This window comes from Poeciliopsis prolifica, unplaced genomic scaffold (assembly GCF_027474105.1).
Source record: "Poeciliopsis prolifica strain line A6 unplaced genomic scaffold, Auburn_PproV2 SCAFFOLD002, whole genome shotgun sequence".
Classification (NCBI taxonomy): Eukaryota; Metazoa; Chordata; class Actinopteri; order Cyprinodontiformes; family Poeciliidae; genus Poeciliopsis; species Poeciliopsis prolifica.
In genome coordinates this window covers 20,453,793-20,479,371 of record NW_026562377.1, presented here as the reverse complement: position 1 = coordinate 20,479,371, position 25,579 = coordinate 20,453,793, and the positions used below count along the sequence as shown (strand labels likewise).

Here is a 25,579-nt window from a genome sequence, read left to right as displayed (position 1 = left end):
TGTGAATTGGAAAGGCAGCTATTAATTTCTTCTACTGCTAAAATCAGACAACATATTAAATGTTGAGATTATAATAATGTTACCAAACACAAGTTATAAATGTGTTCATGAATACCAACTTTTTGTGTGATCAGAAATACATTTTTAGTGCTATGTATGTTAAATCTGTCATTGGTGATTAATAATAACATTAAGAAAGGCAAGATGTTAAATCGACTTGTGCCGCACGGTCCGCTTCTGCCTCGGGCCGGCCCCGCTTCTCTCATTCTGTTTGCGCATCTGTTCGCCGGACGTCTAGTTTTCTGAAAAAAGGGCATCACCTCGTGACGTCACCAGCACAAATCACCCTACATGGCTGAGTCACACGCGGACACACGCGCAGAAGTGTGCGTGCGTGTGTGGCTGCGGTTTGAGCGCGTGTATGCATAGGAGGAGGAGGATGAGAGGAGGGGAGCGCAGTGGGGCGCGCTGAGCGGCAGGCAGAGCATCAGTACAGCGCAGCAGAGCGCCGCGGTCACACCGGGGAAGGACGCACCGATCTCCGAGGACAGGAAATCGGCTTTTGTTTGCCGGAGACCCGACAGGCGAAGATTTAAAAAAAAAAAAAAAAAAAAGACAAACAACAACAAAAAGGAGGTTGCGCAAAAGTAGTCTGCAACATTTAGTTGATTCAGCCTATTTCTGCAAGTCGCGGCATTTGTTTGGAAACTAGTCAAACAATGCACTCTGTCGGAGACGGCTGATGCCCGAAGATGAGACTCGGAGGAAGTTTTTGGCGACGTCCCAGTGTTTTGTGGTCCTCAGGTGGGACGAAGTCTGGTAGGTCTCTCCGGTCACCTTCTGCTGTGATGCCTCGTGGCGGCGCGCCGGCGTGCGTGTGACTGACTGACAGTCTGTCCAAGAGAGAAAGAGAGGCTGGATAGAAACAGCAGACAGGCTGTCAGGCAGCGACGGCTGGACTCCCAGCGCAGGCTTCTCTCCTCTCTCCCCGCTCCTCAGACTCATGCAGGATGCCCGGGAAGCGCCGCCGGGGAGCGCTGGTCCAGCTCAGCCCGAGTTCATGACGCCCTGGGCGGCCTCGTCATGCGTTTCTTGCCCGAGCCCAGCGCCCACTCCCTCCGGCTTCTCTTCCTCTTTATCTTCGTGATGGGGGTGGCCCCCTCTCCGGCGCTCACAGCCGGCTGCCCCGACGGATGCGTGTGCGACGACCAGCTGGTGGTCCAGTGCGCCGGGCAGGATCTCACGCTGTTCCCCAACGACCTGCCGCTGGCGACCCGGCAGCTCATCCTCTCCAACAACCGCATCGCGGACCTGCCGCCCCTTCAGCTCAACTACATGTCCGACCTGGTGTATCTCGACTGTAGCAACAACTCGCTGACAGAAATCTCCGAGTCCACTTTCGGGAACTTGCGGAAACTCGCTTACTTGGACTTGTCTTTCAACGCGCTGCTGCAGATCGAGGACCGGACTTTCGGGCCCCTGGCTTCCCTGGTGATGCTCCGGATGACGGACAACCCGAACCTGGGGGAGATCCACCCGGACGCCTTTTCGGAGAACTTTGCCCTGCAGGTCCTGGACGTGAGTCGGAACAACCTGACGGCGTTGAACATCAGCAGTCTGATCGCCCTGCCCGCTCTGCGCTCTCTGGGCCTCAGCGGGAACCCGTGGAGGTGCGACTGTGACACCGAAGACCTCTGCCTGTGGGTGCAGATAGAGGGATTCAAGTTCCAAGGTGGGTCAGATTAGCCGGTTTTCAGCAATCACTGTTGATGGATGTCGGGGGAGGCGATACGGACTTAAAGTTTTCGATAATCGCGATTTTTTCGGGGGGGTTGGGAGGGGGTGTTCCTACTGCTTTTTGAGGTAATTTTATGATAATTGTATGGCAATAACAGTGTTACAAACACAAATAATGCTCGTGAAAGACATCCCTAATTTTGATCCACCCGTCCATGAACACACACGTGTGTGTTTTTCAATCACTGAGCTGCACGTGGTATTATTGACTTTATTATTATTGAACAAACCGTGGAACAAAAGGCAAAGCTATCAATCCTGCCAGGAAAGTTTTGGGACATTTTAAACATCATTCATTTGAATTTATCATAACAATAAATCAAAAAAATTTCTATCATAAGTAATTTGTCATGACAAATGACTAATACATGCCCACCCGTAATGCAAATCAATTAATTTATTGTGAAAAAAAAACATTCCAACATAAAATATCTAATGCATTATTTGTTGGGAATGCCTCTGCTGTGCAGCATCTTTTTCTTTTTCTGGCTTGGAAAGTAAATAATCCATAAGCCAAAGCACACCTATGCTTTTAATATTTATTATTGACACTTTCATTTAGTCTAACAGAACAATATCCCAAACGCTGAACTTCTCATGGCGCACAAGTCAAGCACAACTCCAAACCTACCAAGATGTGGCCATCCATGTAAACTCACAGGCCAGGCAAGGAAGCCTTACTTGTGCATAGATCTGAATTCAACCAGTCTGTCCAATATCAATGAGTGGCACCAAAACGCATCGGTGAATTGTAGTCACTAAAAAGTGCCATTGAAAGTTTGCCTCAAGCTGAAAGGGGAACGCATCATGCATGTGGAAGTCGGACGTCCTGTCAACGTTTCGGCCTCTACAAAGCACTACTTGTAGAGGAAGGTCCTCCTGGCGGCAGCAGCAGGGATGTGGATGTTTTTTTAAACATGAACCACTGGTCAGACGGTTGGAGCATTTCTGGAATCAAACCATAACAGGCTGCATGAGCTTTGAGCGGACAACACTGAGTAACGGCACTGATTAGGTCCAGGCATATTCTTTTTTTTGTTTTTAGAATGACCTAGTCAAAGCAAGTCCAACTTTGAAAGTCTGAAGATTTTCTCACCATGAATCCCACAACACACTCGCGTCAAGCTGCCCATCAGAACTCAATAAGGGTGTCGCAGGTTTTTGCCGAAATGTTCATTAAAATGTAAGGAGGGACTTTGTCAGAGCGACGCCTCATATAAGATAAGCCAGGACATTTCCCTCCGATTGAGGACGAGCCCAGACGAGCTGTCCGTAAATGTTAATAGAGTGTAGCTCCAAAGCAGGTGAGCTAAGGTCAGGACTCATAACAAAATGTGTGTTGCTTTTTATAGCTGATGTGTTCATCAAACTCAGTGTCTATAGGCAGCCTGAGGGCAGAGTCTGGTTTAAGGGATGATGATGTCCTTCTTGTACTAGTTTTTTGTTTTTTTTCTTTGTTGCTCCACACAATCCCCTTCTGGATACACAAACACACACAGAGACGAATCCACAAAGGCTCATCAGTGTCTGCTTGTGAGCAGGTATTACCCAAACACACACTGCATACGAACCAGGCTGCGCTGCGACCCTTCAGTCCAGATGGTTAATGATGGAGCTCGAAAAAGATGGACATTGTGAAGGGCATTGTGCGTGGATGTGGGTGTTTCTGCATGCGTGTGTGTGTGAGTGTGTGTGTCAGAGTGCTAATCAGTGTGTGAGCTGAGGGGACCTGGGGTGAAATGAGGAGCTTGAGAGGAAGCTCTCCTCCTGGCACAGAGTCCCTAAAGTTGTTATCCGCCTTCAGCTGAGCTGGACTCTGAAAACGTGTAGCACATAAACAGAGAGCTCACTTATTTCTGTAGTCTGATGTTCTATTTCTCAAAATCAGAGTTCATATTGTGCCTGAGCAGCTTGTGTAGGTTTGTTTATGAATGCCGCACAAGATCCACTTGACGTGATTTGAAAGGACGAGTTAAAAAAAAAAAAAAACAAGTTTGACTTCCTTGTAGACATTTTCTATCACACACGCAGTGAAAATGATTTATACTAGCTCCGGTCTGTTCATACGCACCCCACTAAATACTTGGTGAAATATCCTGTTGCAAGTTGCACATAGACCAAACACTTTTTGGAGCTTCTAGTACAATTTTGGCTTACTTTCAAATTTAGCTGAGTTTGTTTAAAGTGTTTGGCTTCCAGATTCTGACCTGATTGTTTTAGCATCCAAAATAAACACATTCCAGCTGGCATTTACCCTGGTGTTCAGACTAAATGCCTCCTGGAGAAAACGTGACGTCAGACGAGACAAAAGTCGCCGATTTTTGCCACAATTATTAAAAGTATTTTTTTAGGGGAGAGTGTGTGTGTGTGTGTGTGTGGGCAACGTGTCACTTTGAAACAACGCGAAATAAAAGCAAGGAAGCGAAAGTTTCAAGAGCTCTCTGATTCAGCTTATTTAATATCAAACCTTCTTTTCTTTTTAATGGGAAAATATTGAGTGTTTAGATGATGTAGTTTAACTCTTCATTGAGCTGCTATTGCAATTTGTATGTTGTTTCCACCGCAGCCACAATTTTAACCTTTGGTTTTATCAAATTGTTTGGGGAAAAAAAAGATTTCCACAAATCAAATTAAATATTATGTGCATTAATAATGAAATCTGGAGGAAGTTACAAATAAAGTCATTGATCATGAAATAGAAATGCCAAATTGCTCCAGGAACCTCATTTTTAATACACAATTTAGAGAATCAGGCATGATCAGCTGATGCTGTTCCATATTATATGATATCACATATGATTTGTGTCAGAGAGTTTAACATGTCAGTGCTCACAATTTAAAAAATATATAAAAATTTCTAAAATAATTTTGTTTGCTCGATGGAACATTTTTGAGTTTGTGCTACTTGCAGTTGATTTGGGGATTTTGTTCCTGAAATCTTAATACACTTTATGTTTAGTCTGGTTACAGGCCTATTTTATTTGTCACTGCTGCATTTTAATTACATGACTTGTTGTCGAAGCCAGCACTGGAAACAGCAAGGGAATTTATAAAAGTCGCAGTTGCAAAATATTACATCAGGTCAGTTTTAACGCAGTTTCAAAACTAGTGATTATGTTAAAGAAAAAAAAAAACAATCGGCAGAAAGAACCAGACTGAAGCTGAAAATGGAGTTTTGCTGAGGCAATGCTGAACTCAGGCATCAATTTATCCAGGGAGGTGGAGGAAGTTAGAAGAAATGTTTTCTGAGAGCAGAAGTGTAGAGACCTTGTAGACCGGCACCCTACCCGGGACTCAAAAAAGGCAAGTGTGTCTTGATTTAGCGAATTACCATTTCAGAGAAATAAAATAAATGTAATCAAACAATTTCAAAATGACACATTTTCTAATCAGAACTTTACATCCACAAATAACGTCCATCGTCATTCACCTTAACGGTGATTTGTTGCTTGAGCGATCTCTTGTCGCTGTGGCATGAACAATGTTGCTTCTTTATTCTTCTTTGTTACGGCAAAGATTTGATCTGATTCATAACCCATGAGCAAAAAGTGTTTTGAATACTGTGCCTGTTTTGGGTTTTTGTCTACAAATAATGTCCAGGTGAGATTTGGGAATCTGGAGAGCATGTCTTAATTCGTGTAAGGATGATGCACTTCCTGTTTCGAGAGGTGAAGCTTTTACCTCTTTGTGTCTAAAATTGGTTTTAAAATGGCTCAGAAAAGCAGAGATGAAATGTGATCTTGAAGAGCAACTCTTTCTCCTCTTGCTGGGCGTGTTTGTTTTTGTTATGGAGCCAAGTGGAAAAAGTGATGAAAAAAAAAAAAACGGCTGTTCAGTCAGTGCAGTTAAAGAAACACGGAGTTAGCTGAAAATCCTCCAGTTTGATAAAATTACAAAGACGAAGGAGCGACACACTGCTGAAAATGTGTCACCGGGTGTCACAGAGCGGCATGAGAAAAACAACCACTGAGAAGCGTCTTTTTGTAGTGTCATGAAATGGCTTGAAGAACTAAACAAACTGCAGTCTCAATGTTCCTCTGAATGGCTTTGAACGGAGGGAACGGCTCAGATCTGCTCCGGGAGACAACGAGATCTTGCTCAACATTTGCCCCTTGAACCTAAATTACATTTTCAACCATTGATGCAGTTTTTGTGTGTTTCTGTGAAAGCTCTGTGAGATTCATTTTTTCTTCTTTTTTTTTTTTTTGCAAGAAAAGTTGACATGTTCTGACAGTCACCAAAGTCAAAAGTTTGGTTTCAGGACGGTGCGGTTGTCTGTCTGTGGGGAAACAAACAAGAAGAGTTTGGTTTGAATCTTACAAAACAAGAGGACATGTGAAGGGGATAAATGGTTTATGTAGATAAAAATCTTAAAGGTGCGGTGTACTTCTGACCTGTTCATAAGTGGCTGGAAGCATTTTTCCACCTTTTTTCCCTGCTCCCTCTCTGCAGCATCGTCTTGGCACACTCAGATTGGTTTGAGAGTATCTGCAACCATCAAATTTCAAGTATTACTGCGTATTTCCAATTGTATTTTTGTCTGGACTTTGACTGGGCCATTCCAGCACATCAAAGCATTTTGATTTGAATCACTGCAGTGTTGCTTTGTCTCTGTGTTGAGGTCTGTGTTTGTGTCCGTGAGCAGCTTTCCTGTCCCGGCTACAGAAAAGTGTCCCCGCATCACGATGTTGCCGCCACCACCGTGCTTAAGAGTGGGGATGGGACTCCTAGGATGATGGTTTTCCCCCTCACATTATGTTCTGGAAACCAAAAAGTTGAGCCTCAGTCTCACCAGCTCGAAGAGTCTTCTTTTACATATTGTTTCTTATGTTGTATTTTTTTTACTTTCATTAAGACTTTTTCATGGCATAAACAGCTAAAAGTTGTGACATCCTAGATTGAACAGGCCTCTGTGGGATGTTTAAACATCTCTGTACCTCCATCGCTGGCATCTCTGACATGTTCCTTGGTCTTCATGTCTTTTGTTTTTTCTTCTCTAATGTTCTCTAACAAAGCCCTGAGGCCTTCACAGAACAGCTGGGATTTGTGCTGAGTTTAAATTACACACTGGTGAACTCTATTAATTATTGATGGCTTCGGAGGAAAATTTGGTGCTCTAGATTTTAGTTTTTTGGGGGGAATCAAAATAAAGGGGGATCAATATAAATTCGAATCCCGCTTTTTAATTTATATTTTTAAAGTCAGAAAAAAGGAAAACTGTGTTTTAGTTTTTTACTTTGTGTTGATATACCACTAAAACTGCTGATCAAATACACACACCTGCACACGTTTGCGTGGCTAACTTTGTGGGGACTTTCTATTGACTTCCATTCATTTCTACAGCCTAAGCCTCACCCTTATCCTAACCCTAACGATTACATACCTAACCCTAACCAAAACTCAATGCACACCTTAGTCCTAAATTTAACCCTTGACCTAAAAACTGCTTTTCCCACAACATAGCATGTGTCAGGAAAATGGTCCCCAGGTGTTACAAACACACACACATACACACACAAACTAAACAACAAATGGGCAATATTATTCATCATGTCACTGGTAGTCCTTAACATGGGGATCTTTGGCTCCTGCGTTTGAACCATAGCAGAATAAATTTTGTCCACTTAAAGTCGGACTGTGGTATTCATCCTTCCTTGTCACTCTCTCCCCCATCGCTTCCTTCCTGGCGTCGAGAGCGAACGTACATTTTCTTGTCACAATGTAACGCATTATAATGTAACAGAGTCGCTGAATGACTCACTGAGCTTACAGTACAGGGCTGCTGATTTTGATAAGTGCGTCGTTTTAAATGCACAGGACGTACGGCGCGTGTCTGACGCCGGGCTGGCACCGTTTCCGAGGTGACGGCCCTTGCGCAGGGGAAAAGCGTTTCTGGCTGCCCCTTGGTGGCCTGGACAGCTCATAAGCGAGGGGCAAAGAGCCAGAGCTGGCGGGGAGCACACACAGTCCAGGAGTTAAATATTCATAAAAGACAAACATGACAGGCAAAATGCATAAAATTTCCAAAGAATTTGTAGATTATTTAAAACTTTGCAGCAAAAGATGAAGAAACATTGTGTGAATAAAAGCAGGTCTCTGGCCTTCAAAGGAATCTGAGGAAAACAAAAAGGGACAAATAGGGAGTTACCTTTAGCTGTGCCCCAGATCTGTCACTCCGGCCCATTCAAACATTCATTATGACAAGCAGGCATCGATTCACTTTAATACAGGTAGATGATCTATTATTCATCAGCTGGAACCGTTCCTCAGACCCATCTGGTGCTGAGAACCGTATCAAATTCAGCCGGCCTGCCCGGCCACTGGGAGCCTGCATATATTTTTATGTCCCGGCGCATTTCACGGCGTGAACTTGAAACCAGGACTGATGTGATGCGTGGCGTGGGCGTGTTTGCCACGCGATCACCTGAGCTGCCGAGGAGTGTCAGCACGGGAGCCGGAGTTTGGATGCGCAACGTGGCGGCGTGTGTGTGTGTGTGCGTGTGCGTGTGCGCGCGTGTGTGTGTGTGTGTGTGTGTGTGTGTGTGTGTGTGTGTGTGTGTGTGTGTGTGTGTGTGTGTTTAAGCTGAGCTAACCCACAGGTTTATCTCTGATGTGTCGAGGCCTTCATTGGATTTTAATTAGGAGTGTTGGGACATAAAAGGGGGGTGAATGATTTTCTTTTGTAAAACAGTTTGAAAGCCATGTTTCGTATTCCTTCCATTTCACAAACATTTTCTACTTTGTGTTGGTTTGTCACCTAAAGTCTCAGCAAAGTACATCAAAGGGACAGTATACTGTAAAACTGACTCCCTCACTCAGCTCCTTCAGACTAGCAAGCAGCAATTAGCAAACACTTGGTGGAATTTCGCATCAGCTGAGCTCTTCATTCCCTGCTTCTTGGAGAAACGCTGGTAAAAATGATGCGAAAGGGTTAATAGAGGACCCATGTTGTGATGACTTCCTGAGACAGAGGCCCAATTTCAAGATATTAAGTTATGATGTCAGATTTCATTTAAGTCATATTTGATATATGTACAACACCTTTTATGACAACTGAAGTCAACATTGACACTTGACTGTGCTATGAAATGAGACTGAGTTTGTAAAATACTTAATACTGCCCCTTCAAAGTTTGTGGTTCCAAAAAATAATTTAAAAAAAAGTTAATTTTGGATTTAAAGAATACTTACAGACTTCTAAATGCATAGAGACCGTTTGTGTTTACCTTGTATGCACCAGTTACTTTAAAGCTCTGTTTATTCTCTCTGTTGGCGGTTGCTTGTGCCGTCAGTGTCTTGCTGCGTCTGTAGCTCAGTAAGATGCTTTCTGTGTATTTTCCTCTTATTGCTGCTATTTAATTCCTGCAGTACTATTTTTATCCTAATAGCCCCTGGCACTGATGGTGTCACTGAGCCGCAGGGCTTTGTGCACTCTCAGCGGCAGGCTTCTCCACACTTTCCGCCCTGCATGGCCACAATCCTTGTTGCATGCCGACGTCAGGACAGCGAGGGTCTTCATCACAAAAACAAACCTCAACGGCAGCCTGCTTCCTGTCCTCCTCTTCCTGTCCACACCCAATAATAACAGGACAGTTTTCTCCATGCTTGTGCAGATTTATTCACTTGTTTGCGAACGTTAAGAGTTTTTTCACAACGCCACGACGCTTCCCGACCCAGGCGTATGCTGCAGGGTTTTTCCAGGATGCAGGTTAAGCTGAGGATGTGTGGAAACTGCAGTGCAGTAAGCATGCAGAAGCTGTAGATTTTAGACTGCAGGTTCCTGCTACTCTGCAGCAACAAACAGGGGCTAGGGTGCGGGGGAAGACACACTCTTGTACATCTTTAAATCTGTCTGCCGTATATTTTTGCCCTAACCTCAAAACATCCTGTAGTTTGCTTCTGGGGTGTCTGTGTCTTTTTACAGCATCATGAATTGCTGCGTATGCAGAGAGCTAAAAGTTGTCCTAATGAGCTGCAAGACGGTGGTGAAATTCAGTAACAAACACATGGAAGAGCCCCCGCCCCGAGAGAGCGAACAGTTTAGAAAACTAGAAATACGACGATTCCATTGATACAGTCCATCCATTTCTGAATTGTGGTTTTTGTCAATTTTTGAGACACAAAATCAAACAGTTCTTTACTGATTTATGGCTGAATTAAAGATCTTAACATTTATTCTGGACAGAGACGCATTTCACAGTTGACCTGATTGTTAATCAGTGAATTAATACAAAAAAAAAAAAAATCACCTTCAAACAAAGAATGCATCATACCTGAGCATTAGCTGGTCTCACACAATACAGCATTAGGTTGTCGGCGAAGAATGAAAACTCGATTAGCTGGACACATTTTTTTAATGAAATCAAAGGAAGCAGAAAAGATTCAAGAAACCTCTAGAAATTTTCTGCTGCTCATTCAGACGGATACCTTCACACAGGAAGTGAGACTCCAGCAAATATCTGAAATGTTAACAAACGACTGCAACGATTCCTCTGTTTTGTCCTTTTGAAGACTTTAAAGTTATTTACATTTTTTTGTAAGACCATGTTATCGCCTGTGGATCCTTCACAGATTTTTAAGAAACAAGTCAATGTTGCTCACATGTGTGAGATTAAAGCTCCTCTCATCTCTCAAGTTTTATTTACTGAGAATCTGTCAATGTGAAAATTTTACATCATGTGATTCAGATTGAGACAATAAAAAAATATATGAGTAATCATTAACTTTAAGATAGGCTGATATTGTTATAAGCAATGTCTACCTGACCGCCTTCACAGGATTGCTTATTGTGCTGCTTATTTACCTCTTTGCTGTGGTGCATTCACTGACCATGCAGAGCAGTCCTCTATGGTAACTGACCTCAAAATCCAAAGGTTCAGCCAGCAAACCTCTGCGTGACGCACAGATTTTGAGCTAATCTGTTTCAGATCGAAAAGGCTTGAAGATGGAACAAAAAAGGAGCAAATCAAGATTTTTATATTCAGCACGTTTAAAAACGAAATGTTTTCTGCCCAGATGAACAGAGATCCATATGATAATGATGCAGTCTGGCATTTTTACGACTTTGACCTTATGATTTCCTGTATTGAAAACAATGGATTTCCAAAGAAGACTCGTGGGGTTTTTGGTAGTTGGTCGGGGGGAAGTGCATGTGAGCATGTGTTACTGAAGACGAGACTCAGCAGAAAAAGTGAGCACGGTGGAAAAAACAGAGGCAAACTGAAAATGTCAAGGGCATTGTGCCAGAATAACGTCTGAGTGGTCTGAGTGATGGGACGTGCGACAAAGAAAACGACGGTGGAAAATGCCGGAGCGGAGGGTGAATCATCCTGACTGCCACCTTTTCCTGTGTTCTCCGGTAATACACACATTATTTTCTCTTATCTCTGATTATAGCAATCAGTCATAAATTTTCTCTAAAATGTAGCCATGAATGTTAAGTAGAGACACGGTGTACCTATATATGCAGGGCGACTTTTTTTCTCTGATTTCTCAAGCGAGCCAAACTGCTGGAATCCAGCCTCATTTTTATTTTATCTTTCTACTTTATCCACTGTTTGGGATAACAGCCATTTCATCTGACATGTTTGGAATCGATGAAAGCTCACAATGATGGGCTTTAAAGACTGAGATTGTCCTTTTGTTTCCAAATTTACCCTAGGAGACCATTTTATTTTGCATTGACTTTCAAGAAGAATGCAGCATCCTGTCAATAACACTACACTGCACATGCTGCAAAATATGTTTTATCAGCTGAGCAGAACCATTTTGTCACTAAAGTTGTTTTGTGTGTTGCAATATTCAATTTTGCTCATTTTTGTCAATATAAGCTCATTCCTTTGTGTTTAGCTTCTTAATTAATTCCAATGTTGCTCATTGTGTTGTTGGGTTTAGTCCTCTTAGTTCCTTTTGCTTAATTATCTTTCAGTGAAACTTTCAGTTACCTTCTGCTTATCTCTGCACTTTGTTCTGCAAACAGGACACTTGAAAACAGACCAGTGTTTCCAAGTTTCAGCCGTCTGACCCAAACTATTGGTTCTCACGCTCAGGAACGACCCAAGACCCTCCCAGACTCATAAACTGTAACAAGGTGGAACGTGTGCCCCTAATTTTTTTTGTTTGTGACCATTTAAGTGTCAAATAAAAGTTTAAATATCTCATAATTTTATCTGATGAAGGTGAATGCAAATGTCTGACCAAAACTGAATTACATATAAGCGGTTCGGTCCAGAGATCTGTGGGTTGAACACTGCAGCATCCTGCTGTCATTCCCTGTTTATTCTTCAGCCAATGCTTTCAGCCTGTAACGTCGTCAGGAAGTCCTGTCGACGTTACAGATTTGCCTTCATTTTATTATTGGATTACTGCAGCTAATTTATTGGTTGTGATGTTGTTTTATTTAATTTCGCAGAGTTATGGCATCAGGACAATCCTTAAGGTTTGACTGATCATTGTTTCTTCCCTTATAAACTCTTACTTGAGCCTGTGAAACAAAAAAAAGGGGTTTTATCAGAGCATGCTTAAAGTAATTGCAGCTGCAAATCATGGCGCAGAGTTGTTTTATAGATCACTCCTGGCTTTTGTTAGTGGTTTTTCTGTTTGTTTTTTAAAAGAGGAGCCTGCAGAGACATAAATCAACAAATGTTGAGCAAAGCTGAAAATGTTATGTTTGAAAGAGAAATCAGAGGAGAAAAGAAAAAATAGACCCAAATATCCGGAGGGACGTGTCTGCAAATATGTTCGTGTCTCCACATACAGGGTTTCCAAACATGCTCAAAAAATGATGCTGTGTAAGTGATAATGCACAATCCTCACACCTGACCTGGAAGAAAGCCTGGCAGGTTATTGAGACTGACAGAATAGGCTAAATCACAACATGTGACTCAGAGTTGTGGACTGACAACCGTACGAGCCGATGCACTGAGAGCCTCAGAGGAATGAAAGAATGGAGACACGACGGCCTTTGAATGCCAACTCCCCCAGCAACCTGCGACGTATGTCACTTGACGGTGAACTTTAATATATATATAAGGGATACCAACCCCATCCGCACTGATAGTTACTCACCTCAGCATGCTGAATGCTTAACAAAACTCCAACAGCACGGTAGTTTAACTTACTTTCCTCAGTTTATTATTTATTATAAAATTGTTGATTTATTATTTATAAGATTATTAATTAATCATTTCTATGTTTTATCCACTTTGAGGTGATCAGACTGTGCAGTGAATCAAACTTTTGATGGTTGTGGGTTCAGATACTCTGTCTCAACAGCAGGGCAGACTTTAGGCTTGTTCATTGGTTTAGATGGCAACATAAAAAGTTAAATACTCAAAGGGTCTTGCAAAATGTGATATGTGGCGAGTTTGTAGACACATCAAAATATGTGTTGGTTAAAAACAAATAGCGAACAACAGCTGAAAAGAAAGGAACTTATTTGGATTAAATGTAACAAATTGTGAGCAAATTTGTTCAATTGTATTGAATTATTTCCTGCAGTCTTAGCTTTGTATAGGACAGAAGCCACCTTCAAACGGACTGCTTTTTTTTTTCTTTCGATAATTGTTCCTGTGTAAAATAAACACTAAGACATTTTCTTAAAACACTAAAATGTATATATGTTAGTCATATTCTAAAGCTTTTATTAAGCAGCATCAAAGACTTTTGAACCTGCTTCGTTTCTGTTCAAGGCAAACAGATGATCAAATCTAATCGGAATTAATAAACAATGACAGGAAATGAAAGAAAAAGCCGCTTATTCTCAAGCAGGACGGTTTCAAAAGTGAAAAAAAAAACACGGATGAAGTGGTTCTCTGTTTTAAATTCCATCTGGGTTTAAAACAGAGAAGAGCGTTAGGCTCTGAACTTTTCCTCAGTTTCTTCAGAGGCCGAGGGAAAGTAAAACCAGCTTGGTGCGTTTTAGTCTCCTTTGAGCTAACGGTTGTGAAACGTGAGGAGGAAGAAGACAAAAAAACGGGGCGGGAGGATGAGGGGGGTGACCACCACTTTGGTCGGGTCGCACACTGCCTGTCAGCAATATCCTCATCTGAACTTTTACTGCAGAGCAACCTCACTGTGAGCTTAACGCACGCCTAATCACTAATCCCACAAAATGCCTTAAAATAAAGTTAAAAGCTTCCCCAGCAGCTTAAAGTGTTGTGAACGCTCTTGGTATATTTATATATATAAGTATATATATATAAATATATACATTTTAAAACCTGCACTGGGGACAATTGTCAGATAAACACAAACGCGTCTCAGCTGCTGTGTCGAGAAGCAGAGGTCCGGCTGCACGCTTGACATGAAAAGCATCAGGAGACGTTTGGCGAGACAAATCCTTTGGCGATTGCTGCGTCCGTATCGATCAGACAAACCTTATCAAAGCTGTGCAGATGTGTTGTGGAAATTCTCTCCGGTGGGCTTAGCGATAGCTTATCGGACCACCGAGCTGGCTAATTTGTTACATTTAATCCTCACATCCTACGTAGCGCTGATCTAATCATCATCATCATCAGATGGATCTTGTCTTGTCTCAGGTTATCTGAGGGGTTGAATCTGAATAACGCAGACAGAGAGTGTGCATGGGTTTAATTGTTTTGTCTGTTTCCTGCAGCTGCTAAAATAAGTAAGTAAATAAATAAAAATCAACCAGGCCCGGTAGATTGACAAGTACAGATCCTATCCTGTACTTTCGCTGCTGCTCCCTTCCTTGTGGTCGGGACTTTTTACTGGTAGATAACTGCAGCTTAATTAAGATAATAAGGTAATCCATTCAGCCTCTGCCAAAAGAAAAAAAAAAAACTTTCCTCCTAAAATCAGACTCATCATTTGGTGCTTTGATTTAAAAGCGAGTGGATGTAAATGTTTTAAATCTGTGCACAAGTTAGCAGTTTTTTGTTTTCTCTCGCCGTCTGTCATTATCTCTGTCCCCACTGCCTCTGGACTTTCATCTTTAAAAGTGCTGCCGCTGTTCGTTTTTCTATCTCCTCTCTGTCATATCTCTCATTGTTCTGAGCTGGAGGAAGGAGAGAAAAATCTGCCCTTTCTGGAGCACGATGCAATTAAAGAGGCAGGGAGGAGCAGGACTGGTGAGAATGGACTGATTGATAAGTGCGTTTCCTGCTTTCTTTCCTTTATTAGATGGTGCAGAAGTCGCTCCAGTCGGCATAAACTTGGCACGTTTAAGCTCAGGACAAACCCTTTTTTTAATTGTTAGTTCAGATTTAAAGTTCAGTGGGGAATACTTTACCTTTAATGCGATGTCTGTGTGTGTGTTTTTTTAGGGTTTTTTTATTTTATTTTTTTAGTTTTCTGCTGTTTGAAAATGTCAAGAATAAAAACTCGAACACAAAGTCGAAGTGTGTGAAATATTGTTTTGGTGTCGATCCGATACCAAGTAAATACATCACCACTGCCACTGATACTGATATCAATACTGATACCGATATCGGTACTAAGGCTATCTATTCTTGTTTGATGTCTCGTCAAACTTGTGATTGTTTATGTGTTTTTGTGTTTTTTTAAAATCTACAGTGAAACCAACTTCATTTCAATATTTTTTATACTTTGGATTGAGCCAGCCATCTCTAATGCAAATTAACTTTCTAGTTGCCTTCCTAGAGTGAATTCTTTAGATTTATTCAGATTTATCACTCGCTTGTGTTTTTTCTTTGTTCAGCATATACGTCATAAAAACCATAGAGAGAGTTGTGGTGGGATAACTTACCTGTGAATAGCTCCATAAAGCCCGGGTCATTGTTTCATTTCGTTACTTTTAATAAATGCCTTGTTATCTTGTCCGTCGTCCAGCAGCAGCAGATCTCAGTGGAGGAACGATCTGTGGAGGGCAGAAGGAGAAAAAACTCCAAATAACAGTATCCCATCACAAACCGAACTGCTGAGTTTCCTGCTATGTTAGTGGACATGCAAAGGAATCCATGCTGAAATAATCTAAAAAAAAATAAACAACTCTGCTTGCTCTTTAAAAAGGCTGAGTGTTGTTGATCGACATGAAGCTTTGATGGCACCACCGAGTGAGATCTCACTGCTTTGAAGCACATTTTTTTGCAGCTGGGGGAGAATTTGAGTTGGTGTTTGGTACAAAACGTTTTTGAACAGCATTTTTCAAGCTGCTTCCATTTAGTTGGAGGGTTTTCCCTTCTCCTTCCTCCCAAGGTCTTTGTCGCGTTACATGTTTACTTTTTAGCTTCTGATGCCGAATCTCATGCATTACGGATGCGGAAAGGTTTTCATTCTGCGACTCAGAAGGAAACTCAGCCGTGTTTGTCTGCAGCGGTGGACTCCCGCCGCAGAGACTCCGAACGTCTTCTGCAGTCAAATTAGGAGGTTTGTGATTTCCAGCTCCAGGAGCGGCTGACCGAGGAAAGGTTCTCTGTCCTCCTGACCTTGTCTTGAGCTTCGACTTTTAACTGTTGACTGAGATCTCTCAAAGACACACAAAAAAACCCCAAGAGAGATCTGCCTTTTTGTAACATGCATTTATGGCGATCTTTAGTGATGAATCTTGAGACAGAATGACACATAGTTTCTTGGATGGAGTGGGCAGCTCAGCTGTGAAAGACATCGCCATCATCCAGAGCAAAGACCATCAGTGCTGCTATAATTCTTCTGCTTGTGAAAAGTGGGAAGCTTGAGTTATAAAAAGAATCCCGTTTCTGTCTCCGTTTAAAAAGCAAAGAGCTAATGCTTACCTGTCGCCCTCGAAATGCTTTGCATGTAAGTCGGCGGGTCGCTGGTGTCGTCACGAAAGTTAAGGGGTTAAAGTCAAAGCAAACAAAAAAGTTTTCCTTTTGATTTATTTTTGTAGTAAATGATGAACAAAATCTCTACAAGAACAGAGCGGTGTCGTCAGCGTAAAGACGTATTGACTCTGGCATGCTGATCGGTGCTCCCGATAAGCTCTTCGGAAACACTTTTAATCCCATAAGCCTGTTTGTCTGGCTGCTGTAACCTTTTCGCGCCGAGCGCTGACCCCTCCGCCTCCGAATGAACCCTTTACTGTGCGCAGTGTTTGGTTCATGCCAATAATTCTGCGTCTTTAGCCGTCAGATTATCATATTCCTCATTACGAGGGCAGATGTCTTGTCAGAGAAAACATTCGTCTCCTTGTCTCTCCACAGCGGCAGAGTCATTTGTTGGTGTTTATTGTCAGACGAGGGAGAGAGGGAGGGCTAGTGTCACCTTTCCTTGAATGCACGTGTGGGTGTGTGCGGCATAGTAATGTTTCGGCGTCCTGCTCGCCAAAGACGTGTTTTTTTGCTTATTACTCAGAGGAAATATGCCATCAGCTTTTGGGATCCTTTATCACGAAGGTTATCAGTGCATTGTTGATGGCAGCGTCTGTGTGGACGTTATTGATGGTCGTCTGCATTTCCTCCAAAGCAATTACATGTTTTTTGTCCTTTCCCCCTCTTTCTGACACTCTGCCCTTCATCCTCCACCATATGCACTCATTATTCTCAGCCCTGACGTCCTTTCATGCAATATCCCTCCTAATGAATTCCCCCATCTCTCCTCCACCTCCAGATGAGGGCCAGACGATTTGCTACAACCCTGCGGAGCTGGCGGGCCAGCGGTTGGCGGAGGTCGGCATGCAGCTGCGGGCGGACTGCCACCAGGGTCTGGGCTACTGGGACTACCTCTTCTTCATCGCCATCGGCTTCGTCATCTTCTCGGCCGGCACGGTGTCGGCCTGGGTGATGGGCGTGCTCATGGTGCTGTACGAGCGCTACAGCAAGCGGAAGAGCGAGGAGCTGGACAGCGAGGACGAGGACGAGAGGGGGCCGATGAACGGGAGCGGCGGAGGCGGGAACCAGGGCAACGGGGACCTGAGCAAACCCAACATGCAGGTGTGACGGGCCGCCGCGGAGAGGCGTCCGGAAACGCTGCTTGAAGGGAAGGCGGACAGAAAACGGAGGAGGGACGAGCCTTCGCTGGGAAACCGAGATCTGCTTGTCTCTTCTTGTTGCAGATTTAGATATCGCAAATGCTCTTTAACGTAACGAAAAGGGTGTGTTTAAGTGTGAGCGTGCGTGTGTTTGTGTATGTGTGGGTGTGTGTGTGTGTGTGTGTGTGTGAGAGAGAGAGAAACAATCAGAGACAGCAATAAGGATGCCTTCGAGCCAGGAGAACAGATTGACCTCTGAGATTATTGAGAGCAATAACCCTGCACATACAACCACAAGTTCCTCCATGCGATGTAAAGTGCTCTTCACCAACACCTTGTGTGAGTGGCACATTCAAGCACACATACACTTCATTCAGAAAAATAAAGGTAAAAAAAGGGGAAGGTTCATAAAAAATGAGGAAAAAAATAAAAAAAAGACCGATGCCTTAAATCTGCCACAGTGGAAACAGGGAAACTTGTTCATATCAGTGTTTAAACGATATCTTCACTCGAAGTATTCAACATTAGCTGTTCTGTGTTCAGGACGAAATCTGTCCACATGGAGCAAAAACTCATTTTGGGGGCACATAATCAAATAGATAGAAAACTCAATGGTGTGATTGTACATTAAAACAAGTGACTCACAACTCACTGAAACACAAACAACAGGAAGTTCAGGGACCTGCCACTCAGACGTCAACGCGTTCTGTCCTTTATCTTGGCTGCCGAGGTCAAAGGGCAATCAGAAACCTTCCGTGGGGATCTTAGAAATACTTCAAACTGCAAACTTTTCACGGAAAATCACGGGGATGAATTGGAAAGCGGGGTTCATTTAAGGAAACCACATCACATACGGGCATAATTTTTTTTTTTTGTGTGTGTAACAAAATTTTTACTTCCCATTAAAAGTTTCTAAGTTTGACAATCGATGGAGTTTTGCAGCCGTATTTCTTATGTCAAACAGGCACTTTGTTGAGTTTTTTTTTGTTGTTGTTCTTTTTAGCTACAAGTACTATTGGAGATTATTTGCTTAATTGGTTTTGTAGCCTTTTTGACTCGCAGCAGGTTTGAGTAAAATAAAAAAAATAAAACACAAAACACTGATGCAGGCTTCACACACGAGAGATATTAGCAGAATTAATTGTGTGACATTTTTTGAATGTAAAAACATCTTGGATTCTAAAAAGCTTTGCCGGTGTCTGACAATGCAGCTTAACACCACTTACAAACCTGGTTTCGGGCTGATCTTCCAGTGTGCTTGAGCTCCGTAGAGTGAATCTTCAGTGCTCTTCTCAGCTAGGCGTGACTACAGGCTTGTTGCCGAGTTTTGAGTGGCCGTTTGAGAAATTGAGGCTTAGAGATCACTGCGCATTGTCGCAAAACTGTACGTGACTTGAACATGTCGCCTTGTTTGAGCTGATCGTTATGAAATCGTCATCTGGGGAATCGCAACACGAATGTCAGAGATGGGAGAGCAACGCCCCGGCAAGTTTTGAGTGTTAGTCTGCCTTATTTAGAGTGAACAGGACAACGTTGCTTGTAGCACCAGTAACATCTAACCGTTTTCTTTAACAATGACAGAACGCTGATTTCTTCTCAAGATTTACTTTTGCAGTGACAGATTTTGTCTAAAATTGCCGACAAGCCCACATTGGTAGACTTTGGTCCCTCACCTCATCTCTCGACATTGTGCAAGTTGTTCAAGTCAAGAGTTGCCAACTTTTCAGGTGTCGGTGGGAACAGTACTAAAATCTCCTTAATTGGGATGAGATTTATCTAGACAGAGTTAGAAATGGGAGAAAACTTTGCATTGTGAACGTTGGCAACCTTGCAGGAAGTCGTGTCTCCGGTGCTCCAAGGGTTTCACTTGGCTGATTGGTGGCAGGTTTATATGGTGCATTTGATTTGTACCCACATGCTGGACTCTTAGAAATTCAAATTAGGACTCCAAGTCCACATTCAATAAATAGGCTGAGCATGTAAAACTAATTGAAAGTTACAGCAATATAGTGGATATCAGTATTCCCTTGTCAGGGACCAAAGCCAGCCGCAAATAGTTAAACTCCATGAAGAGTTGAGTTTCCTGGAGTTTAGCTTGGCTATTCTCACAGTTCAATGCTAAATATACCTCATTATGCAGGGGAAACCGTTTTAGCTCGACCACAGAAGCTAACGTCTACAGCAGTCTTCCTTATTTCAGTTTTCTGGGGTACAGCCAATCAGCACCAATGAGAGTAAATGCAGCCCCTGCATTGGCTGCTTTGCAAACGGCAGCCAATAGCATGTCAAGTAGCATTGCACCCAGTTAATCCAACTTCCAGCACTGCAGTTTCTTTTCACTTATCTGCTTCGAAACCGTCCCTAAATATAGATTTTAAACTACCTGATGCAGCCCAGACGTGTCGACACAACTTTTTAAAAGTCTGTTAGCTCTGAAAATGTGAAGCAGGTTAACATTAAAAATATTTCTGAAGAGCTTAAAAACCCTTTTGTATCTTTTCTGTCAAGTATTCTATTTTCTAGTGAGTACTCAAAATGCTCCTGAATAAATATTTTACATTATGTGCAGGGTTCTTCAATGTTTCTCTCCAATTCTTCTTTCGACGGGCGTTGCATAAAAAGGCAAATCTCAAGCACAGATTTTTGTTGCCCAGTTGAAATCATCCATTTCATTGCTAATATCAGTAGATCTGCCACCGCATCCCTGCTCTAATGTTTATATTCACAATCTGCTCCTGTTACATTTCCCTGCAGACAGTTGTCAGCACAGCTGCAGCTAGCAAATCTGTCCTTGTTTTCCTGCTGCCGACTGGAACGGCCTCAGATTCCAGATCCTCGTTCCTGGACATATTTTCTGGTTTGGAGTCAATTTACTCCTCAAGATTTGTCCCCAGTAAAGGCAGACAAAGTCTTCCTTAGTGGGCACCAAGTACGCTGGTAACCTGTGTATTTAGGTTTCACTGTGAACCTAAAGATCTGCCAGCAACCATATCCTGGAGTTATAGAAGTGGGACAGATTCATGGTGGCTGCACATGAAGATGGTAATAAGACGGATTTGGTCAGTCAAGCACTTAATGATGACTTTATATAATGTGACTGGTCTTCCCTACTGGTTAACCTCACGTTGCACTGAACACACAAGGCTGAGAAAACCAATTTAATTGCTTTTAGTTTTTCTTCTTTCAGTTTTTTTTTTCTTTTTTTTTTGTTCTAAGTTTGTGCTTAGTTTCACTTTCTTATTGATAAATCTGGCATGTTTTTTGGCATGTTTTAACATCTGTCTTGGACTTTTTAAGACCATTACTAATGAAATTTAAAGCCCTCAACTCAACAGAAACTTCATCCAGTCAACTGGCGATAAATTTACCCACGAGAGATGCAAAAAAGCTAATTAGCATTGAATTAGCTGCTATGAGCCAGCGGTAGTCTCAACTGTCTTGAGTGTCACGCAATGAAGACGTCCAAACATAGAACATGCTAAATGTAAGACCTGTGACTAACATATTAAAGGCAAACTTATTGCTTAAAACTGAATGTAAGACATTTTAGATATGTACATTTAAATGTAAGACTTTTAAGGCTGTGCGGATATCGTGTGAATCATGTCCTCTCAACTGAGTCGAGTGAGACCTGCAGTGTGTTGGGCGTCCTGCTTGCTTCTTGTGTGACCTCTCTGAGTTGTCGATGTGCCCTTGAAGTAATTTTGATAGGCCAGATCCACCACTGTTTTATGTTTGGTTCTCGTTTTGGTTCTGCGTTGTCCAAAACCCGTTAAAATGGCTTTGTGACGTCCTTCCCAGGAAGATCGATGTGTGCCGCTTCACCGCCCATCAAGATGGAGGCATGAAATCTCTCAGCCTACTTCATGCTGTCAGACAAGTTCCACAGATTTGACCACAATTAAGCCGGGGTGTTGTTTGTAAACATCATCTGAATTGATCAAAAATGGGTCACCGACCCGTAGGAGTGTGCTTGTTATTTTTGACCACTACGATTTGCAAAAACAGAAGCGATCTGTCGCCCATACGTTTAAACGACAACATTCAAGGTCACTGCGGAGCACCGAAAGTGGAGTGTTTGTTGGCGCGCGGCTCGACTTGCGTCTGTTTAATTGGGTCAGAGCGATCACAAAGCATCTCTGCGAGCAGCATGGGTGAATGATGTATGGACGGAAGACGATCAAAAGCCCGTCCTCTTCTTCTGCGCGTCGCCTCCAGCCCGTCCGCCACAGGCTGGAGTTCTGAGATGATAAACGACAAACTTCCTGACGGAGACGGGCGGGGAGAAGAGTGCGGACAACGTCAGAAGTGTGAATTCTTTCCGAACGACACGCTGAGCCGTTTGAGAGATTGATGGGCTACATTATTGTCCTTTGCTGAGAACGTAAACGCTTAAAGGATAAATCTCAAGGGAGCTCGATGCGTGTGTCACTGACTATCTGTGAACACACGCAAGTGTATATTTATGGCTTCGGGCGGCATCTTTTGATGCTGATGCACATGAGTGGCTTCAGATTTATTTACAACGGTGGGTTAACTAGTCATCAGCGTAACGCACCTTATCCGACACAAAGTCAAGCACAGGAATCAGCTCACTGTCTGCTGATACACACACAGGCCAGCAGTCACACACATGCACCCCCCCCCCCCACCACACACACACACACACACATCCAGCACATGCAAAATGAATCTCAAGGGCACAGCTAAAGTCAGAGCCGCGGGCCCGAGAACATTAACACTCCTGTTTTGGTCTCTCTTGCCATGCATCACTACATCCTCTTATCCTCCCCTCCATCTTCAATCTGACGCCATCATCAGCTTTAACACACACACAGACACACCTGGACTCATAATTTACCCCGGCTAAATCTTTACGCTGTCATTATCAGATCGTTTTCGTCAAAGGCAAGCTTGAAGCGCCGTCCGTCCGTCTTATATTACATCACAATCATTTGGCACAGAAGGGCACGACCTCTCAGCCGCAGCATGCCAGTACTTATCAGAGGACAACAATACTTCCTGTCTGGAGAGGGTAACTATTTTCAGTGTGGTGCCGGCGACGGCTGTGCAGCGGACACAGAGCGGCCGCCGCTAACATGTCGCCGCACCGAACAGAGGACAGAGTAAAAATACCACGGACGTTAAAGGATGAGGGTTTGTGCTTGTCGACGTGTAGAAAGTCTCAAACAATTCTCTGAGAAACACGTCTTTGGTCGGTGATCGACTTATACAGAATTCGATAAACACGTGGTTTAAAGATCGAGTTGAAGCGAGGCTCTCTGTAATAGGCGTTTTCCCGCCAAAGCTGTTCTTTACTGGTTGATTTACTTTGACGACCCGAAAGCCAACTTGACATTACATCAATCAATCAATCAGATTTATTTGCGTAGCACATTTCAGCGACAAGGCAGTTAAAATTGTGAAACCAGTAACAGAGATTACGTTTTGTCCAGTGTCGTCATCAAAATCATCAATAAGTTGGTCAATGTCGCCGTTATTATGGGACGTTATTCTAAACGTCTCATCCAGTAAATACTTTGTGGAGGATCACGGTGCAGGAAAACATTTTAATTATCAGTGTCAGTGAACAGCTGTCCTCAGCCCATTATGTTAATATAGCAACACTATTTCACAGGTTTTGTGAATGAACAGAGGGATTTATTTAATAATAATTTATGAATAAATAAATGGTCTCTATGGTTTGTGAGTGCATTGCCCCCCTTAAGCTCCATGACAAGTGATTCATTTTATTACTTGCTACCACAAAAGGAATATGTTTTTAATGGGTTTTTCTTCTCCTAAATTAATAAAAACACATATTCCACATGAACCAAGTAGGGCTGGGCGATAAAAACTAACATTTTTATCACTATATTTTGTGTCACTATTGTGACATCGATAAACGTGACACTAAGAACCATTTATTTCGGCTTTTCTCGGTTACTGTATGTCTCCGAAAGCATGACGCAGCAACCATGGCCCCACAAAAACAAACGCTGCTCTTGAAGAACACACCCATTTGTAATGTGTTTTTTTTTTCAGACACCAGTCGTATGATTTGCATCAGCAGGCAGTAAGGACAATGGACAATAAGGACAATTTATTGTCCTTATTGTTGGGATTAAGACAATAAACGATACAATAAATGCCCTAAAACAGAGATCCTTACTTTCTCTCCCTTGACTGCAGGAAACTAAATAACATCTTTCTGTTCTCGGTTTCAGAGTTTTTGACACATCGTCTGGGACCGAACGGGAGCTAAGGAAGGACTGGAACCAGTTTATGACTGGAACCAGTTTATGACTGGGACCAGTTTATGACTGGGACCAGTTTGCAGGGCAAAAAAAACAAAAAAAACAATCCTAACTTTCATCTTACTTTGAGTAAAAAAGATGTGATTTCACAGGGAGTTAGGAAACCTGATTGAGCCCCAGGCGTTTTTATGTTACCTTTTTACCTGAAAAACAGCCATTTTCTCCAATTACTGTTGTGAAGTTTATGGGATTTTAAAAAAAGTTAGCCTGTTGAATATCTAGAGCAGTAAATCTGTTAAGCACAGCAGGTCCATATTTTTACTTTAGTCTTCCACCACTGTGTGCATCTCTTGATAAAAAAAAGAGATAATTTAAAAAGTCTTTAAAAATCACCCATCATGAGAGACAATGTTGTATCAGTGGATACTGACTTTCTTCTCTTTGCAGCAGTTCCACCTTTAATCAGCCGTTCTGAAAATATCTCCGCTCACTGAAAAATGCCATTTTTCTAACTCAAGAGAAAAATAACATGGCTGACTGTCTTATTCAAAGGAATATTGCATATTCTGAGAATTGCGAGCACAGCCTTTGCTGCTGAGGAATGAAAAAATGAAGTTGTTGCTCAGTCAGTCACTCATTGCTGAGGGTGTTGATCTTTGCCTTGATCCAAGGAAGTGATGATTGAGAGACAGGAGCTGCTTTGAAACCTCTCCCCTCCACTCGTAATCTCTTAACACATACTATGTATGTGCGTGTGTGCATGTGTGTGTGTGTGTGTGTGTGTGTGTGTGTGTGTGTGTGTGTGTGTGTGTGTGTGTGTGTGTGTGTGTGTGTGTGTATACATGCAGGAGAAGATATCATTTCACCTGCTGTTTAGAACTCAGAGTGCTGTGATGGCTCGCTGCTAAAGCTGCAAATTTCATACATCCTTTAAAACTCCTACCGTCCTCCCACCGTGTGTGTGTGTGTGCGCGCGCGCACGCGTGTGTGTGTGTGTTTATGTGCGGGATTTCTGACACAGAATTTGACCTTCTGTACCTACTAAGAAACAATCTGTTATATGTTTTTTTTTCCTCCCCCTGTCATTTCTTTGAGATTTTCCTTTAGTTTTGTACGTAATGAATCATGAGCAATAAAGAAATTACTGAATAATTGTGGTTTCACTGAAGCTGAGTGTGGGACTCCTGGGGGCTTTAGAGGGACGAAACAGGTTTGGTTAACTCCGTGACTGAGTGAGGGAGTCCTCTGGCTCACAACTGTGAGATGACTGTAATGTAGAAATAAGTGTTTTGCTAAAGTCGTATCTTCAGTGCCTTGCAGAAGTATTCGTATCCTCTGAACTTTTCCACACCCCGCCGAATTATTTCAGTAGGATTCTCATCGACAGACCAACAGCAGTGCATAATTGTAAAGTGAAAGGTAAAGAATACATGGATTTACAAATAAAACTCTTATAAAGTATGGCATGCTTTTGTATTTAGCCTCTTTTGCTGGAAAACAGACTTGAGGCCTCAAGGTTTACCAGGAGTTTATGTTATTCTTATGCTTTAAAGTCCATTTATGAAACGCTAAAGAAAGTACTGGAGAGACTGGATTCCCCATTTCACAACTTCTGC

At 42.6% G+C, this 25,579-nt stretch overlaps 1 protein-coding gene across 2 annotated transcripts; it reads left to right on the top strand.

Annotated features, from left to right (window-relative positions):
- Positions 1-626: 626 nt before the first annotated feature.
- Positions 627-25,115, top strand: LOC129370551 (leucine-rich repeat-containing protein 52-like). 2 transcript variants are annotated; one of them, XM_055046615.1, is made up of 2 exons: positions 627-1,732; positions 17,346-25,115. In XM_055046615.1, exons 1-2 carry the CDS (start codon positions 1,084-1,086, stop codon positions 17,672-17,674), a joined length of 978 nt encoding a protein of 325 aa, XP_054902590.1. In that variant the 5' UTR covers positions 627-1,083; the 3' UTR covers positions 17,675-25,115. The 2 variants fall into 2 exon arrangements, 1 of the variants encoding a protein (XP_054902590.1); XR_008607066.1 differs by lacking the exon at positions 627-1,732 and adding an exon at positions 10,721-11,154 and having other exon boundaries at positions 17,346-17,441.
- Positions 25,116-25,579: the final 464 nt, after the last annotated feature.

Bases quoted from the DNA above. Each gene is read 5' to 3' on its own strand.
- LOC129370551 (XM_055046615.1), top strand. From the start codon at position 1,084: ATGCGTTTCTTGCCCGAGCCCAGCGCCCACTCCCTCCGGCTTCTCTTC. The intron at 1,733-17,345 runs GTGGGTCAGATT...CTCCACCTCCAG, and splicing joins AGAGGGATTCAAGTTCCAAG to ATGAGGGCCAGACGATTTGC.